Below are 19,482 nucleotides of genomic sequence, written 5' to 3'. Positions count from 1 at the left end.
CTAGGCAGAGTACCAATTCTAGGCAGTTTCGATACAGCAGGAATCCAATCATACCCACCACCCAACCGATGATGCTGTTAATTAATCTTTACATTAGGCTCCATTGCATTCAGTAATGGACTTGAAAAAAGAAAGAATAAACTAGAAGTGATGTATTGATTCAATGAAGGATTTGTGAAGCATCAAGGCACCAGAAATTATTTGAAGAAATCACCGAACAGATAATAAGTGTATAAAGAACAATGTGTCAATGTTCTCTGTTATACGAAACCAAACAAACAATATTGTCCTGACTTCGTCTGTGGAACGAATTTTATTTTTTCAGTTACGCGGAGCCAAACGTTAACCTTTTGGTTGGGTATGTGCCGCTGAAATATTTAACAAAAAAATAGAAAAAGCAAGGAGATTTTATTAATCTAATGACACATCAGACAAAAGGAACCCCATAAGGGGAAGTTGAAAGTCCACATATCGAACACACAAAACGAGAGGACTTTCTTGGCACAAACATATAACCCCCTATTGCATTGTCTTCTAACACAACTAAATGAACAAGAAACAAAATTGATTTGACACAAATAAAAATAAGTATGGCAGCAACTTTAATTGTTCAAAACACACTTTTTGAAGGCCACACACTGCTTGCTAGCCAAGTATATTCATATCTTCCATTCTCGTAGAACTTCTCAAAAAATCGATTTAACACACATGAAGTAAGAGATTATGTTCTAGGGGAATGATACAAGCCTAGTTTAATACATATAGCTAGGCTCACATCGAAAAGGCGATGATAATACTCCATCTCTCTTTTTAAGTGTCCACTATAGTTCTACATGCTATTTTTAATGACTTATATCTCTCAACGTATATTACGTTTTATATTTTTAAAACCATTGTCTTATAGAAATTATTAAAATCTATCAAACAAAATTCAAATTGCATATTTTAAGCAATATATATTAAGAGCTATAGATAATGAAAAATGGCACACAGAATGGTAGTGGACATTTAAAAAGGGACGAAAAGAGTAGAAACAAAGTTATAATTTTGTCTCAAATCATCTTTTTATGAATACATAAACTTGTAAATACTGTAAGAAATTGAGAGAAATTTTCTGGTTCCAATAGAACCAAAGCATTGATCTCACAAGGCAAAACATACAGACGCTTTCCTTTTTAATACCGTGTTTCAACAAAAATCTCCAGAAAAGAACAAATAAACTTTAGAATGATGATGCACAGACAACAATCATCTTTAACGATTAAAACTAATCTCTCTGAATGAAAAAAAAAAAAAGAAAAGAAAAACCTAATACATGAAGAGATTACATGTACATAGCCCACACTGCCATCGGATGTAACCTAAAATTTATAAATTTATGGATGGCAATAAGGACGACTCAGTTTACCACATGAGAGAGGGCGCAAATTACAGCAGATGCCCGCACATGAGAGAGGGCACAAATTACAGCGGATGCCCACACATGAGAGAGGGCACGATGCCCACAAAGAACCTTTTATTATGCTCAGGCACCTTCCAACCGGCTGAGGTTAGTTCTTGGTAGTAAACCAATCCCCAACCGGCTACATTGGTAATGTACAAACCTGGCAGAAATTTGAGCAGATAAGAAAAGGTCTAATTCTTGAATCCTGAAGGACCTGAGGAAACCTCCTGCACAAGATAATCCTCCATAGTCTGGACAGTCTCTGCTTTCCAGAATACCATCCATAAAAATGGAAAGTCTTTTGGTAGTGTTTCCATACCCATTAAGTTCAACCTTGTGTGTTCCCACGCTTTTGCTTCTGAGAAACAAAGCGAATTCCATGCTTCCCCAGTTCCAAGTTCTTGGCCCTTCCATCATCTAGAGAAACAGAAACAGTTGATTTGACTTCATTGACGTCTTTTACCACTCCCTTGTGCCTAAAAGGAAAGAAATTGAGCATTCAATCCACCATGCATGCAAAAACTCGGAGCAAACAGAAGAGTAATAAAGCATCACAGTCCGTTGGTTAAGTAGGTGAGAAAAGAACAGATCTCATGGTCTTGGTGAAAAAAAGAAAAAGATTTTTTGTGTTCACTTTCTTGTGGGGATGAGGAAGAAAGCAGAGAAAGTAAGACAGGGATATGGGTGGGATTTCTTGTTTTCCCTTTGTGTGTTGATGACCATCTCAGTATTCTGAAAATTACACCAGTCAGTTTTGTTTCTCAACGTCTTTTGTGAGAATGGAACTGGCAAATAACAGTGTGTTCTTCTGCAATCCATTTCACCTAAAACGAGAGAGAGAGAGAGAGAGAGAGAGAGAGAGAGAGAGAGAGAGAGAGAGAGAGTTATCTCTTTCATCTCTTTATTCGTTTCTCGCTAAATCTCTCAAATCAAAGGGGCTGTAGTGTTTACCCGGTACCCAAGGGCTTCACAAATCTTTTCATTGATGATTTTCAAAGGACAACTCACCAGGAATTATCCGACGGCTGATGGACTTCCACTCTCTTTCCAATCGCATCTTTGCCCAATTTCTGCAGTATCCAATTAGCATCCATGATCTCATCCATCGTATCATCTCCATGCTGCTGCGAGACATCTTCGTCCTCCCTAGTAGAAGTTTTCCCCATGAAGGGCGATGGTCTCTTTCTTTTGGACCTTTGTCCCTTAACAGAACTCTTCTCATCCTCACCCAGAGGAGCCCACGAACTTTGATTGTCGTGATAAGGATTCTTGAACTTGAGCTTCAGCAAAGGTTTGGAATCCCTTAGCATAGATTGTGACACTGAAGGTGTATGGTTGCTCTCATTGTTGCCACCATTTAATGCTTCAGACCTACCTTCCACATTCTTCCTCAGATACACCTTTTGACCTTTTATTGCAGGGTATTTGTTTGCACCATCCACCACAGCCGGACTTTCTTCAACGCTTCGTCTCCCCGATGAAGCATGAGGGTCATCTGGCGAAACTGTTTCACATCCATCATCCCTATTCCCGCCACCAAACTTAGGGCTCACGTCAGAGACTTCTGGGTTACTTTTTCTGATCTTTATCAAGTTGCCCTCTTTTCCTCTCATCTTCGGACCTTTTAGTTGTGCAGCGTAATTACCTCCTGAAATCCATGTAAAACACAAATGTCTCTTTTTTTTTATTTTTGCATGATGCATTTTAACAGATATTGTCAAAAGTGTCAGCTAAATAAACAGGACATGCATTCTCCTTCAGTGAAAAAAGTACCTTTTTCATCACCAACTTTGGTGTGTCTGTCCAACGTCTGCCTTTTAGCCGCTTGCTCATGATCCGCATCTTCACTGCCTATTCGTGTATAAAAACCAGATAAGCCAAATGCATCCTCTATGAGAGACAAACCAAATCATCTCGAACTATATATACTCAAATACATAATTTCACCCCAATAGAGATTCTTTTTTCTTCTCTTTTTCTATCTTATTTATTCATTTTTCTGACATTTCCCCTTTTTTCCAACTAATACCATGCGTAAAAGTGTGCCTTCCTTGCCAGATACTCCGTAAGTGCTAACCCAAGGTTGAGCAAAATGACTTGCTCTTGACTTTCAACTACTAAGCATAGAAAGTGTAATGCATGTATAAGCAGGCTGGTTGCAGGAATGAATAGAACTCAAAAAACTGCAAACAATTGGCCATAAATGTAGCTGAGACATGAGTGTCGAACAAAAGCAACAAAAGCAGAGGAAACTGCTTTCAAGTTGAGGAAATAAAGTAGACAACTAACGCGAAAGCACTTGTTTGTTTCTACTCGGCAGCTATTATAGCAATGGAGAAACAATTGGAAGAATAAATGAAGCTGCAAGATGGGAGGCAATGGCAGTAGCCACATGACACTACAGTTAATGTGAGGTCAACAGACCAGAGGTTGTTACACATCACAAGCAAAATTTCCAGCAAATTCAGACCCAAACAATGTCCAGACAGGGCAACTAGCAGGATTTTCTACCAACAAGCTTTTCTTGATATTAAGTTGACCCATTTTTGTCTACAATCTTCACTACGTAATTAAAAACCTGATCTAGTATTGAGAATCCATGAACAACCCTTCAAGTTCACCTTTTGGGGAAAAAAAAACAGAAGTCCACCAGTTTATCAAGACTAAAGGAACTAAAGATATTTTGGTATCAAATATTGCCACTTGGCCAACTTCTGATCCATTCTTAGTGGCCAAGGTGCACTATCCGACGAGATGAAGAACAACAAACAATAAAACTAAATCGGACAATACATAAACAAGGCTTGAGATAATTCTCCTAGGACTTGTAAATATCTTGATGAATTAATAACAAACAACATGAATCAAAGTCCAACACAATGAAAAACAATATGTCGAGAATAGACCAAGATAATTCCAACTCTCAGAGTCCGATGCCAGAGGCGCTCTAAGACTTATTGGCAGAATCATCAGCTATCACATTTCTCCACTCCATACTATCATCTAAAACTTTCAACCAATGTTTTCAAAACCGGACCGGTTAGCAAACCGGAGAAGAGACCGGGTGGATGGTTCACCGGTTCAACCGGAATAGAACCGTGATGTCATAATTATAGAAAAATATATTAATATTATAAAAAAAAACTAGTATAATAATAATATAAAACAATACACGAGTAAAACAATGATTGGAAGGAATTTGATTTCACATTATTCGAAGGAAAGAGGAGGATTTAGGCTACTGGAGTAGTTAAGAGAGCGGATAGGATAGTTTTGGGTAGCAATGCTCCAGGGAGGGGCAGACCTAAATTGACATTAGATGCTATTGTGGGCAAAGATATGAGTATAATAGGTTTGTGAATAAGTGGCCATTGACAAAGCTCAATGGAGGAAAAGGATTCATGTAGCCGACCCCAAGTGATTGAGACATAAGGTTTGGTTTGGTTTGGAACTTTGGAAAATTACTCATCAAAAGAGAAGGAAGTTTTGTATAATGGAGGCTTAGTCCCACATCGGAGAACAAAGAGAGGCTAAGGCACACTAATATCTATATAAGGTTAAAAGAAGGCGAAGTAGGCTCAAAGTTGATTTGTAGGGTGCACCAGTGATGGCCCACATGCCAGCTAGCTGACAGCTGTTCACAGATTCTTCTGAAATCGCTTACAGTGAAACATTAATGGGAAATTTAAAATTTAAACGCACCGGTTCAACAGGTTAACAGGTTCACCGGTTTAGTTGAGCAGTTTTAAAGAAAGAGGACGGTTTTGAAATATAGCCGGTTCTCTAGTTTGTCTGGACCGGAGCAAGGGCCAGTTGACGGTTCAACCGGCCAGTCCGGTCCGGTTTTTAAAACATTGCTTTCAACTATACTCAAAAACTTCTACTATAGAGACCATTCTTACCTACTTCAGCCATTCATCTCCAGCATGAATAAGAAAACAATTTAGCACTAGTTACTAATGACAAGTAGAGTTCACAGCCAAATATTTGCCCCATGCTTAATTGAAACTGGAAAACATCACAATTAGTTGCACATAAAGACAAACTTCATATGGTATGCCAGCTTTAGCAGTAAAATAAAATGCTCTTAGAGCATGTATGAAGCGTTTGCGTTGTTTTCACTATTTTCTAGTACTAGCCAATGCCCTTATTCCTTTTATTTTTTCTTGAGGAACTCGCTCGAACAGGCCTACCAACATAGAGATTTTCTTTCATAGCTTCTTTCCTCTGTCCAACTTCCGTTTTCACCTTTATACAAGAAAATAATCCATAAAAAACAGATAATTCAATACATATAAACAAAAAATATGATTTCCATATTGCAAGAAAGAAAATGTGAAAACATAGGGAAAAAATAGAGAACAACTAAGGTTTCACATGCAACATCAAAGAAACAAAGAAACATGATTTCCATATTGCAAGAGAGACAAAATGAAAGGTATGATGGCTAACAATTCTCAGCAAATCCGACTTCAACATATTTCTTGAACATCTGCCTTTGCCAAAGCTTTGAGAAACATAACTAGGCAAACGCAAGAAAAACCTAGAATAAACCTACTTGCAATAACTAGAAAGGTTTTATTATGGTCCCACCATAAAATCAAAGGATAAGGATTTTTAAACAATTCTATCCAAAAGAAACACAGTTCAGATTATTACTTCACAGACATAATGATCCATAGTTTATGAGTCCCAAATAGTAATAAGAACAATAACAATGATAGCAATATAAGAAAAAAAGTAAGGCTCTCATACCATTGGAGGCTGTCAACTCTTGCCCTCTTCGATAGTTAGAAGCGTCAGACCTTGGAGGACTAGTTACATTCCGATTTCGTGCACCTAAATGTATAACTAGCTTTGGTCCTTTTGTGTTCGTAATCTGAGACTTGCCAGCATCTTTACTAGTGTCATTCCCAAAACCCAAGCTGTGAGGTTTACCACTCTTAATGTTTCCAAGTCTTGATTTCGTACTTGCATTGCCTACTGTAACATCATCAATGAACTTGTGTTTCAGGACCCCTGCCTGATTGATAGAGCATATCCCTTCACTCAAACTTCCAGCAACTGGAGAAGAAAAAGGTTCTCCGCTTCTGTGGGACAGCATGTCATCATCCCTGTTATACCCAAATAACGGTGGATCACTCTGTCCTTCGAAACTCTGATGTGCCCCTGACTTGCTAATTAAGGATGCATGGTGACCCTTCTTCTTAACAAACTTCTTATTTGGGGGTTTCGTTCCAGACTCCTTGGTCTTCTTTGGTGATTTATCCACTAACCCTTTAAGAGAAAACTTCAACGAACGACCATATTCATTCTTTACAATAGGGCCACTTTCTTCATCATCCGAATAAGGTGAAATAGAAAATATTTCATCTTGAGTTGGCAACCCAGCAGCTGCTCTCAAGCTTGCAATCAAATCACGGTCAGCTTCATCTCTCCTCCTCCAGAGCTCGTGAACAGCATCCTCAAGATCCCTCACCTGACAAGTTAGTTATAAAAAAAAGAAAGGTGTTACTTTCAATTAGCAAATTGAATACAACGAATACATTTTGAAAATGTTATAAACACCATTATATGTCTATATACCTGGTAGCATTCTCCACGGCATGTGGCGCATTTGTATTGAAGATTTCCATCAACTTGAAACTGCATATATTTATCATCACTGCAAAAAATTTGCTAACAGTTGTAAGAAATCTTGAATCTCAATGGGCATGTTCGTTTTGAGACTTGAGGAAAGTTTTTGGGGTAATGAGTGGAGAGAGAGAGAGAGAGAGAGATGAGAGTAATAAACGGTGCGCAGAGAGAAAAAGTTGGGTCTAGAGACCCAAAACGAACATGGTCAATATGATTCAGAAAATTGAGTTCGAAATAATTCTGCCCCGCAAAACCAAGACGATTCTTATAAGAAAGATGGAAATAAAAAGCATAAGCAAATAGTTATAGTGCGGAAACTACAATGCTCAGTGGAGTATACGGAGAAACAAAGAAAGCTAATGTCTTAATTAAATACTCAGCCACTAGTAGTACCATGCTAACTACAATAAGCTGGATACAATACATTCTGCTAAGATTGGTGCATTGTTTTCGTCATCTATCAGCTGTACCAAGTGCTAGTAAGTATATTTCCTCTTAACCGCAAAACTTTATCCTTCTCTACTGCCTCCCGTCATTGAAGAGAGTACTAATTTCAGCTGCAATGGTGTACTAAAGAGACTCGAAACCTACATCGCAATAGTTAGAGCTTGTCCCACATTTGTTAATTATAACCACCAATCCTAGTATATAAGTCTGGACGGCCTCCCCACTCATTGACAATTGTTTTTGAGTTGGACGCTTTAACATGGTATCAGAGCTAGGCTTTCGGAGGCTTTGGGATGTGCCTTAAGCGCACATTGTTTCGTTCTTTGTTGTGATCCCAATGTTATGGATCTTTCGTTTATCTCTCACGTGCAGGTTAGGGGTCGCACGTGTGGGGGAGTATTCAAGCTTGTCCCACATTGGTTAATTATAACCTCCAAAACTAGTATGTGAGGGGCGGCCTCTCCACTCATTGCCAATTGGTTTTAAGTTGGATGCTTTAACAGCAATGGCTGCCCCCTACATTGACAAAGTACCTCATAACCAGTAAGGATGTTCTGAAACTAGAAGATGATGATTTGAGAGGCAAAGTAGAGAAAAAACAAGTTTAAAATCCAGGTCTTTTTTTACAGTTCTCCAAAACAATTAAGTACTTGCGACGTATTGGATAAAGGAATATAAGTAAAAATGCTAAAGTTAACATCTAGGGCTGAAATGATTCCACATTCCTCAAGAGAATCTGTGATTGTCAAAATTCAAATTGCTGACAACTTCATTGCTGAAGTACAACAGACTTTTTTTTTTTTTTTGCTCGGCAAACAGACTACTATAATAGAATCAGAAAAATAATATATACAATAAATGAAGGGGGGAAATTACAAAGTCTGGAACCAGTAAGAGTTCCAAAAACACCAGCATCACCTGCATGTCTATATTCTCCAATTATTTCCATTCAAAACTATGCACAGAAACACGTATAAAGGGGAGGAATCTGTTTACAGTCTTGCACCCCAGAGTAACTTTTTGTATGTCTTGCCCCGTCTATATCCCAACACATATACGTGTTCTCATGCTTGTTTTACTAAAGGGAAGGGATCGTTTACAACACATATTGCATAACAACTTGTATGTCTCACATTTCCTAAATCCTATCTGAAAGGTGATATGACAACCCAAGGGTATACAATAGAAATTTAACTCTCGTACTGAAAATAAGACACTTTGATCCTTCGCAAAAAAACCTAGACAGCCATATATTTGAGAGATAGAAATCCCCTTTCCTTCTAAATCCCATGAATTTGACAGTACATTTCTAAATAGTTAGAAAATTGAAACACTTTGTCAGGATATTATACAATATGATGGAGTATATTTTTATGGTTCAGAATGTTTCCACATATTTGTAACCAACTTCTGGATAGATATTCCAAACTCCTAAGATTATATACTTTCTGAAGGGTTGACGCTTACTTGATATCTCATACCTGACTCCATGTAACATAGTTCAGAGCCCAGGTGAGCTCATTATAGAATTAGTCAAGCTCAAGCTTCAAAAATGTGATCAGGATATGTGTTTAACAATGAAGGAGCTTAAAAAAACTCGCAGCTAGCCCAGCCCACTATACACTAAATACTCGTAGTCCACTGGCAATGCCGCGATGTCCCTTTTTTCTACGAGAATTAAAAAATAAACAAAAATCCACATCATCCTCTCCACTTCTCTCATCTCACCCTCTATTCTTCCTCCACTGTTGCCCTTCTCCAAGTCACTCATTTATTAGCCAATGTCGTTCTAATAATTTGATAATTAACTCAACTTAGTTTTCTTCTGCAATTGATCGTATTGTTTACTTTTTACAATCTAATTTTTGCTTCTGGTTTGGAAAAACGATGTCGAAAAGTGTAGGCAGGATAAAATATAACTTCATTCATAAACTGTTACGTAACCAATTGTCCCACAAGTTTAAGCTATTAGGAAATGGGCACAAAAATGTATATCAAGCTATCTAACAACAGCAAATCATGACCAGCTTTAGTGTCAAACAGGGAATATTTAGCCATCATGAAACTTCTGGACTCGAATGCCTCAAATATATAACAATGGTGCTAGCACTCCAATAAGCAAGTTAGCATCTTCTCTCCTTCCCTACTTTGCTTCATATATCTAAATTTAGCAAATCTAATTCCCTTTTACTTACCTGTTTAGGGTCCTCCTTCATCAACTACTACTCTAACTTAACCTAATTATGCAATTAAATAGAACTTTATTGTCGCATTTCCTCCACCTCAGGTTCTCAACATACAATTCTACTTCATTTCAATAGTAAATTTTAAAAAGTTCACATTATTCCTTGTAACTCATATTATTTATAATATACATACAAAAGAAGTAATCCTTGGCTGATATTGTCGCATCATGTTCATTACTAACACTCTTATGCTACGTGGACTCAGGTGCCAGTTGAGAATTGATACAAGTGATGCCTAGTGTCTGGCCATTCAAGCGCTGAAGCATGAGTGGCGCCTGATTCAAGCAAGGGTCACAGAGATCAATTAAAACTATTAATAAAGCAAAATTATTAACTCCAGAAAAGTATTCCTATAATTCTCCAATCAATAAACATAACATTCAAACATCTAAATGACCAAGTACTAACAAAATCATGTGAAACGATTTTATGTAACCATAGGTCTTTTGTATGTATATTATGAAGAATGTTTGGCCAAGTACTCAAACATCCGAACATCTGTTGGGTTCTAGGCTCAAGGCACAAGGCGGGGCGTGGGCCTTGTTGAAGCGAGGAGCACTAAGGCAAGAAAAAATAGCAAAAAAAAAAACACACATCAATTCTTCAAATAATGAACGCTAGGACAATGAAGTTAGTGTACCATGTAAAAAATCCATAAAATCATATAGGCAACAACTCTTGCGTAGAGAACTAGAAAGTCAAATTCATTTAAAGACAATCATCCGACACTTGAAACAGAGGCTGAGAGAGATCATTCGGTTCAAGTCGTTCAATTGAGAGATGAAACATCGATGCGGTGAAGTGATATGTTAGGATCATTTAGCCCTTAGGTTAAGACCTCAGTTACATTTTTGTCGTTTAGAATTAAATTTGGTGCATTTGAAAGAGGCTCACCAGGAGCACGCCTTGCGCCTTTCCAAAAGGCGCGCGCCTTGGTTGCCTAGGCCTCGCCTTTGTCAAATCACCTAGCTTGACTGACTTCCAGGCGCCAAGAGTGAGGCTTGAGGCGCCTTGCGCACCAAAGGGCACCTTGCTCAACTATGCAACTATGCTAATTCCTAAGACAGAAAAACACCTCCAATTCCTCATTTATTGTCCAAGCTACAGGATCTTAACAAGGTGAAAGTGAACATTTCAAGCATAATATCACAGACTCCGCGCGTAAACATAAATCTGTAGACATACTTTCTTGGATGAATATCATCTACACGTAAACATACTTTGTTGGATGGATGTTATCTACACCAATATCCCAGACTAAGTGCCAGTCGTTCGACACTGGTACTTGAAAAGCATATGAAGAGTCCATGTAACATGGGACTACTAATATATAGGGCACCAACTTTCTGTATTTCTATCCATACCTACTTCAATCCACCCTTTGCAATAAAACCTCCTTTCCTTCCGTGTTGTAAATGTAATCAGTACTTCTACATCTGAGGTATACATCTACATCTGAGGTACACAACCAAAAGTGCAGAAGATACGATGAACCTCATCTAAAGGCATAACTCAAACAATTCTGACCATTGTGCATGTCATTTTCCATGTGCTTCTTTAGAAACTTCAAAAAGGGATTACAATATGTATCTAGGAACTCAGCTGTCGAACTTACTTGGGCATGTTCCATAAATAATATGGAGGACCTCAAACAACTTTTTTAGGGGGACCACTGTTTTAGTGGTATTCTGAGAGCAGCCACTTTGTGCATATATTGCCAAAGGTTAGGTCTGTCTCCAATCATCCCCCGCCCATACCCCCAATGACTGGGGACTAGATGGGTTATGTTATGTTGTTGTTATAGTTACCTCTTCAGGAACATGAAGAGAACAAATAACCTCTTTTGCTTATAGTGTTTCCACAACTAAAGTCAATAGCTACTCTTTACTTCACACATGAAGACTCCACATAAAAAATTGAAATAAAAATTGCCCTACCCTTGATAATCATTCAATGACAAACAACCAATGATATAGCAACTAGACTGACAGCTTACACAAAAAATTATATGATATGTATCAGAAAAACTAATCAATGTAGTATTGAAGAACAAGAGCAGAAGAAACCTGATCCCATCGCACTGACAGTGCACCCAGCGCTGGCAAACATCACAGCAAACCATAGGTGTTGATTCAGAATCTCTGTAAACCTACAACAACGAAGGCAAAAAGGTAGTGAACTTCTTCTGTGGAGAGAGAGAGAGACCCAATTGACACTTTTGCACTTAAAGGTTTAAACATGCTTAAGCTAACAATTCCTCAAATAAACAGAAGCTGAAAAATTCAAGATCATCAAACACCAAATAATACCTTCAAACAAACAGGGCAGTAATTTCCCTTGACAAACAACCTTCCACAAGCATCACAGCAGGTATAACCCAGAAACCACCTACAATTTAACAGAGCAACAATGGATCCACATTTCAAAAAGATGCATCTTTAGAATAAACCATTACAGTTATCAGGATTCTTAGAAAACAGTCCATACAAAAGAAAGAGCTACCACTAAAACATCAACATGTCATCTGAGATCATTTTCATATAAGGTTCTTAACCATTGCTAACAGTCAATACCTTACGCTTAGACCATTTCCAGGGACATTAGATCCACAGCTGTGACACCTTGTATGTTTAGGGCACAAATAAGGTCCATTGCTAACATTCTGCAGAGTTCAAACTCACATAAGGCAAACTGTTTCAATTGCTAGTTGGAACAAAACCTACAGGGATAAGGAATCAACACCCAACCTTGTGAGGAGGTTGCTGACAGTAACAATGGTATGCACCATCACACCTTTTACAGAACATGAATCTAGTCTGATCTCCAGTCCTTCGGCAGACCTAGAGTTATGAGTACATTTCAGAAGTGAACAAGATACAGAAGTAATTGTAAACCAGCTTTGCTGTAAATGCGTCATAATAAATTGATCAATTGCAATACGACCAAAAAGACAACAGCAAATGCAGCAGTGCATCACAAATATAGTTCAGTCAAACAAACACACTGACAATAAACAAAGTCAGCAATTAAGGACACAGCAGTAATAAAGAAATCCCACGACCAGATGATCATAAAGCTCCTAACAATATGTTTTACAATAATAATCGTAAAAAATGCTATTACTGGATCATGTATAGCAGACACATAGCCTGGCATGTTTGCAATCCCATTCGTCGTATTGGAGCAATCCACATTCCACATAACTTAGTTTGAGAGTTTAAATTAATCAACTTTCTCAGCAACTTGTGTATCTGAAGGTTTTTCAATCTCGTACCAGAATCCTTTTTTCCAATTCCTCTTAATACGAGTGCAATGACTGATTTGACTCTTATTCTCTTTCCAATTCTGTTATGCATTTAAGGCCTTCACTTGAAGCAATCATGTAACAGAGCATAATAAACATGGGACACAAATGCACGGAATCTGCCAAACCAAACCAAACCTTAAGTCCCAGTAATTGGGGTTGGCCGCGTGAATCCGTTATCTCCTTTGAGCTCTTCAAGGGCATCATGAACCGTGATCTCCAAAAAACCTAGATCCTTTCAAACTACAACCCCTAAAGTCAATTTTGGTCGACTCCTCCCCTTAGTGCTACCATCTACCACAACTATATTACTCCTAACTACCGCATCAACCGATCACAAACAACTACATTTAGAAGGCTCAATGCTAAGTAGAGGAAAGCTAAATGAAGGAGAAACCACAAAAAGAGTCAGTGTGGGATAACATTACATTTTGCTAAAACATATAAGAAGAAAATGTTTATCAGGTATTGGCTTTGTGGTGGTACAAAACATATAAGGTTGCTATTTTACGTTGTCCCCAACTCCTGTCAAACAGTCAATCAAGGACAGGTGTGACACATAGCTAAGTTAGAAAGAGGCAAAAAGAAATTGCTCATCCACTTCGGACTGTTCTCAACTAATATTGATTCCATGAGACTGGGAAAGAAGAAAATGTTTAAATACATGGGCCAATGTACGCCCGTCAATGCACAAGCCTATTCATGAATACATATGCATGTGAAGCCCCACGAAAAGTTGAAAATATAAGCGTTTTAGTTTCCTATGCTATTACGTATTTTGTTTAACTTTTGGTTTGGTGCTTTAGCCCATCCTGACACATGCCCACAATCGCCCAAAAAATGAATGATTACTAGGTCTGCCCTTGTAATCTTCTTTCAATTTGGATGTAGAATGGCTGATGTTTTCCAAAAAAATATTAAACTCTGAGCAGGAAAATCTTAATTCAAGAAGCCAGAAATGCACAATAAAGTAACTGATATGCGAAGCTGGCAACAAGACTTAAAAACTTAATTATTCCAGTGACAGTTCGGTGAACGGGAAAAGAAAAACAGATTAGATGATAGTGAAATGATGAACATAGCAGTCATATTGCTTAATACAACTTCATATCTTATGCTAACAAAGGGCAATCAGAAATTAGTAATTACCTCACATATTCGGCACGATGGACAGGTCCACGAACTCCAATGAAATAAGTCTGCAATCATCCACGAAAATATGTAAAATTTGCAATAGTAACAAAGTAGCCTGGTTTTGGAAAAAAAAAAAAAAACTAACTAGACTATGATACTTCTTGCTATTACCTCTCCTTTGAGCCCAAGCTTTCAGGCAGCTCCTATGATACTTCTTGCCACAACTTTTGCATGAAAGCATCTTCATTGCTCTCTCACTTCCTTCATTTTCACCGAAATAGCATAGCCTGCACATTACTTTCACACTAGACTGGCCTTGATCTTCTGCAGGAAGATCTATGGAGGCATCCTTCACATATAAAAGTATACGTTGTTATTGCCAAAGCAACAATGAGATACTATAGGAGGGAGACACCATTAAAAGAGGACTACGGTTCCAGGACAAGAACAGATACATCAAATGACTCCAGCTTCCTGACAAAGGAAGAGGTGTGCCAGCAGAAAAGTGACTGTGAGAGCAGGCAAGTGCATGTTTCAAACAAAAATAAAATAAACAGTTTTTTCCATGTCTTATTTGTACTTTGGGAGAGCGAGAAAGATTCTATCACCGGTATCATTAGCATAGAAAAAACTTCCTGTATTCAATGGAAGGTACGCTATACTACTGTTTCGATTCTTAATAACCCCATTTAGAGAGACATTTAAGATATCCACAAGGAAGATGATTCATAGACAAAAATATTTAACGGATGGCAAAATCCCTTTGGAGCTGAAAGGGCGTGTGATCTCATAAAGCGTCAATACAAACCTACAAAGGCTAAGGAAGAGAGTTCCTGCCACTACCTCCGATGGAAGTCAGGGCCACTCCTCAATGCCAACGCTCCTATTGCGGGGGGAGAATGGATAGTTATGAAGTCCAAACACAACCGGGAAGTTTTCCAGCGAATTTTATATCATTACACGTGTTAGAGCTTATCCCATTTTTTTTAATTTGGCCTCCAAATTTAGTACATGAGCCTAAGCGGCCTCTACACTCATTGCAATTGGTTTGAGTTGGATACTTTAACATTACATCACAGTTAGGCTTTTGGAGGCTTTTGGACAAAACTCTCTTCATTGATTGCCCCGTCGGTTGTTCCTAAGTACACCTTGATCCTTTGTGACCCCTACTTTAAGGCCCCCTTTGTTTACCTCTCCACGTGCGAGTTAGGGTCGCACATGCATAAGAGTACTAGAGTTTGCTGGTTAATTATAACCTCCAAAACTCGTATATGAGCTTGGACGGCCTCTCCACTCATTGCCAATCGGCTTTGAGTTGGATCCTTTAACAGCATATTTGAACTAAGTTGAAGTAAGTTCCATAGGACACCTATAAAGCCCACAACATTTTCTAGTCCACAAGGTTTGCCAATAAAAACAATAACATATTCAATAGTTGAGTGGACTGTGGAGTAGAAATTATAATGTCAGATGGATGGCTTGAGTTACAAAAACAACAAACTAGAAATGACTGATTCATTCAAATTTAGGAATTGCGACAACTAAACATCAAATAATTAACTAATTAATATGGTCCGGGAAGGTTTAGCATGAAAAACAATTGCATGGACAAGTTACTTTATGTCACAGTGGGTTGTGCTAAAAGATAGAAATATTGAAGAAGTACATGTGTTGAGGTGGTGAACAGGGGCATAAGTAGCTCATATTAAACCAAGGAAAATAATTCAAAGTGAGAAATAAAAGGGAAATGAATTCATGTAAAGCCCCAACTCGGTATTCAATGCCTGTTTGAGCTGCATTTGAATATTTGCTTTGAAGCACCTACACACTGAGTCATTGTATCCTTGTCAGATATGTCAGGGAAACACGACACACCATAAAACACCAAAATACGTAGAGGAAACACCACGTCAGGGACACGCAACACATGGGATGCTGCAGGGTGCCTTATGAAAATTTTAAATGTATTTACGACAGTAAACATTTATAACTTCAAGTGTATTTGGGCCACAAGTGTACTATAGGACATTTATGTACGTATGTAGGCATACAACACCAGTCACTAACACATTCGATAGGAGTCCTAAACTAAATATTTGTAGGTATTCACAAAGAAAATAAATATTGAAAAATTGCAGTGTCCCATTTTTTGAGAATTGATGTTTCCCATGTCTATGTGCAATTGTGCATAAATACCATGCTACACACAGTAGTTGCATAGAAGTTGCGGGATGGTTTTGATCCTTCTAAGTCAACCGACTTTTTTCTCCTTTCCACATGCACAAAACTTTAAATGGGTTTTGTTCATTCTTAACTGAAGTCTTGCTTCTTTCCTAAAGTAGAAAATCTTCCAGGAAAAAAAAAAGGCATCATGCACAAATGCAAATGCATTGGTATCGTGTCGGTGTCTCCAAATTATACTGCAAGCGAATTTACTGAACAGTACGTATCATGTCATACTGAAAAAGATATACAGTACACACATTTAGATAATCTCACATTGCAAGAGACGTTTTCACATCATGCGTGGATTCGTAATTCAATGTCCATTGCACAAGCACGACTAATTAAGACATATTTTTTCTTCACCTTTAGTCCTCTTTAACAACTTTCTTCACTGTCAGCCAGCACTCTTTGACCAGTCATGGAACATGTTCTCAAACAAATACAAAGAGTTCCAAATCATAAGCTGGAAGCAAAAATATTTCCTACTCCTTTTCCACAGAAAATTGAACCACTCTTTAGATCTAGTCCAAATGAAAGAAACATAAAGCATACACACAAGAACACCTAGTCAATCACAATTGTTGGTATTGCATGTTGAAACCATGAGAGGAAGCATAGGGAAACAAAAAATTACCATTACACAAAATTTAGATTTTGAATTTTGAAATATTCCCATCTCATACTCTAAAAATCATGTTTATGGCTAACAAAATTTCAGTCAAATATTCCCATTTAATTTCTGTATATTACCATGTGTAATAATTTTAAATAAATGGAGAATTTTTTATGTTGGAACACAAGACCGATGAGACAAAGGACGAGGGAAAAAAGAAAAGAGCCAGACGAAATAGAGGAGAAAGGAGAGCAATTTCAGCCTCACCTGGCATTTCCTGGCTTCACTCAGTTTGGTACTAAAAAGAAGAGGTATTCTGTGCCTTCAGTGAGCATGGAATCTAATCCATCCACTTACCATGTTAACGCCATGAAAATTAAATTTAAGCCAGACAATGTCTTCTTTTTTAGTTGCACCAACATATGCACAAGACTGTGTGCGTGCATGCACTCAAAATCAATGTTTCTTTCACTAGAACTACATCTAAGAGGAGTTCAGATCAATATTTCTTACACTAGAGTTACATATAAGAGGAGTTCGAATTCTTAAACAAAGGGAGTACTGTAGTCGTTTCAAAGCATGTTCACACCAATTCCCATCCCAAATAAACAAAAATTGCAAATTCTACATTCTACAGAATCAACAACATAAACTCCTCACAAGTAACACACTCCACTTTCTCACAATTGCCAAAAATTCAAAACCACAAAGCAAAAATAACACAATAATTTATAATCATCAATCATGAATTCAGTAAAGTCAGAACCCCTCACCGCCAAAGCACCGGACTCGAACCGCCGCGCGTAATCCTCGGCCGCCATCGACGCCACCGCCGCTTTCCTCTGCATCGCGGCCCGCTTAGTCTGCGCCGACAGCAGCAGCAAATCCTCTCCATCCCCACCCCCCAATCCCCCCTCTCCAGGCGTCGTCGCCGCGGGCACCGGTGGCGGCGGCGGCACGACCACCCTGGGAACGGTGACCTGGACGGTGGCGCCCTCGTCTCGAACCCTAAGTAGCCACGGATCCTTGAAGAAGTCCTCAACCCTAGCCACCTGCTCCAGGAACTCGTTCTTCGCCTTGTCGCTCTGCAGCTCGCGAGGAAACCCTAGCGTGCAGAAACATATTCGCCGGCTGCAAATACACAGAGAGAGCGAGAGAGAGAGAGATGAGAGAGAGAGAGAGAGAGAGAGAGAGTGGTGTTCAGAGAGTGAGAGAGAGAGAGAGAGAGAGAGAGAGAGAGATGCATACCATGTAATTGGGCAAGCGACGTGAAAGGCCATAAGGATTTTGAATTTGGCCGAGGGAGCGAACGATTGTTACTACCACTAGAAATTTAAAAGGAAAAGAAAATAAAAATTGAAAATAAAAATAGAAGTAACACGAGAGAGAGAGAGAGAGAGAGAGAGAGAGAGAGAGAGAGAGAGAGATTGTGAAGCCTGTGCGAATGAGAGAGAGGATGGGAGAAGATACGGGGTTTGGCCTTGTGGTTTCGCCTAAAGCAATAGGGACAAAATAACACTTTGCACCCTTCTATTTTATACTTGTGTTGTCTTGCCTCTTATACTTTTTAATATTACTTGTCAAGCCCTTGTATTTTCGCGCAGATATCGATGTCTCCGTTACGAGGTAATCTCCAGTCTAATTTTTTGAGAAAAATAAAAGAGGTTACTTTTTATATACAGAGGTTATTTTCTTAAGCACAACCAGACACTTTTTTTTCAAATAAAATGACCATAAAAAGTGAACTATGTACCATTTGCGTTACTGGTTCAGTTGTCAACTTTACACGGTTAATGTCATATGTGCGGTCTGTGGACCCGTTCATAGATACTAATAAGACGTACATTTTATCTTTTTTGTGCAAAAATGTTCATGTTATTTTTTCAAATAGAAAGGTTACTCTTATGTACATGACAATTTTTTTTATGCCAAAAAGGTGTCCATAAAAAATTGAAATGGAAGGTTTTCACATTTTTTGCGTAGATGCACTTCAAAAATTTATCTTTTAGTGCTTCAAAATACGACTATACATTTTCCAAAATACGATAACTAAAATATTTTGGAGTGCATTTCTTAGGAAAATACAGTTTACAAATTATTTTTCAAAAAGGAAAATGATCTATAAAAACAATGTGTCACCACTCATTTATTTTCATGGCGATATTAAACGATCCTTCTATGATAATAGATCTAATACATTCTCCGGAGGAAACTAACTAAATTTAACTCCGATTTAAAATTACAGGCATTTAAGACCCTAATATTAGTTTTGATTTTTTCAAACCACAAAGAGGTTCGTGTATTTGCTAAAAAATTCATGGAGGTCAATTTAATTTATCAGTATGGTAATCAAATTTCAGAGGAAAAAAAATGTGCTGATGTAACTAATTTGGCTTTACCAATCAACACTCCTCGAGTTTTTGACAAATCT

The 19,482-nt window shown here is 38.1% G+C and overlaps 1 protein-coding gene across 1 annotated transcript; it reads right to left on the bottom strand.

The window, feature by feature from the left end:
- Positions 1-1,149: 1,149 nt before the first annotated feature.
- LOC131317715 (uncharacterized) lies at positions 1,150-18,519 on the bottom strand. The gene is made up of 13 exons (XM_058347300.1): positions 18,300-18,519; positions 17,825-18,182; positions 14,384-14,561; positions 14,228-14,277; positions 12,522-12,614; positions 12,348-12,436; positions 12,084-12,162; positions 11,841-11,923; positions 7,031-7,109; positions 6,200-6,923; positions 3,218-3,295; positions 2,453-3,092; positions 1,150-1,920 (listed from the first exon to the last, which is right to left on the bottom strand). Exons 1-13 carry the CDS (start codon positions 18,329-18,331, stop codon positions 1,773-1,775), a joined length of 2,631 nt encoding a protein of 876 aa, XP_058203283.1. The 5' UTR covers positions 18,332-18,519; the 3' UTR covers positions 1,150-1,772.
- Between the last annotated feature and the right edge of the window lie 963 nt (positions 18,520-19,482).

This window comes from Rhododendron vialii, chromosome 1a (genome assembly GCF_030253575.1).
Source record: "Rhododendron vialii isolate Sample 1 chromosome 1a, ASM3025357v1".
NCBI classification, from domain to species: domain Eukaryota; kingdom Viridiplantae; phylum Streptophyta; class Magnoliopsida; order Ericales; family Ericaceae; genus Rhododendron; species Rhododendron vialii.
This window is presented reverse-complemented; position numbering and strand designations above follow the sequence as displayed.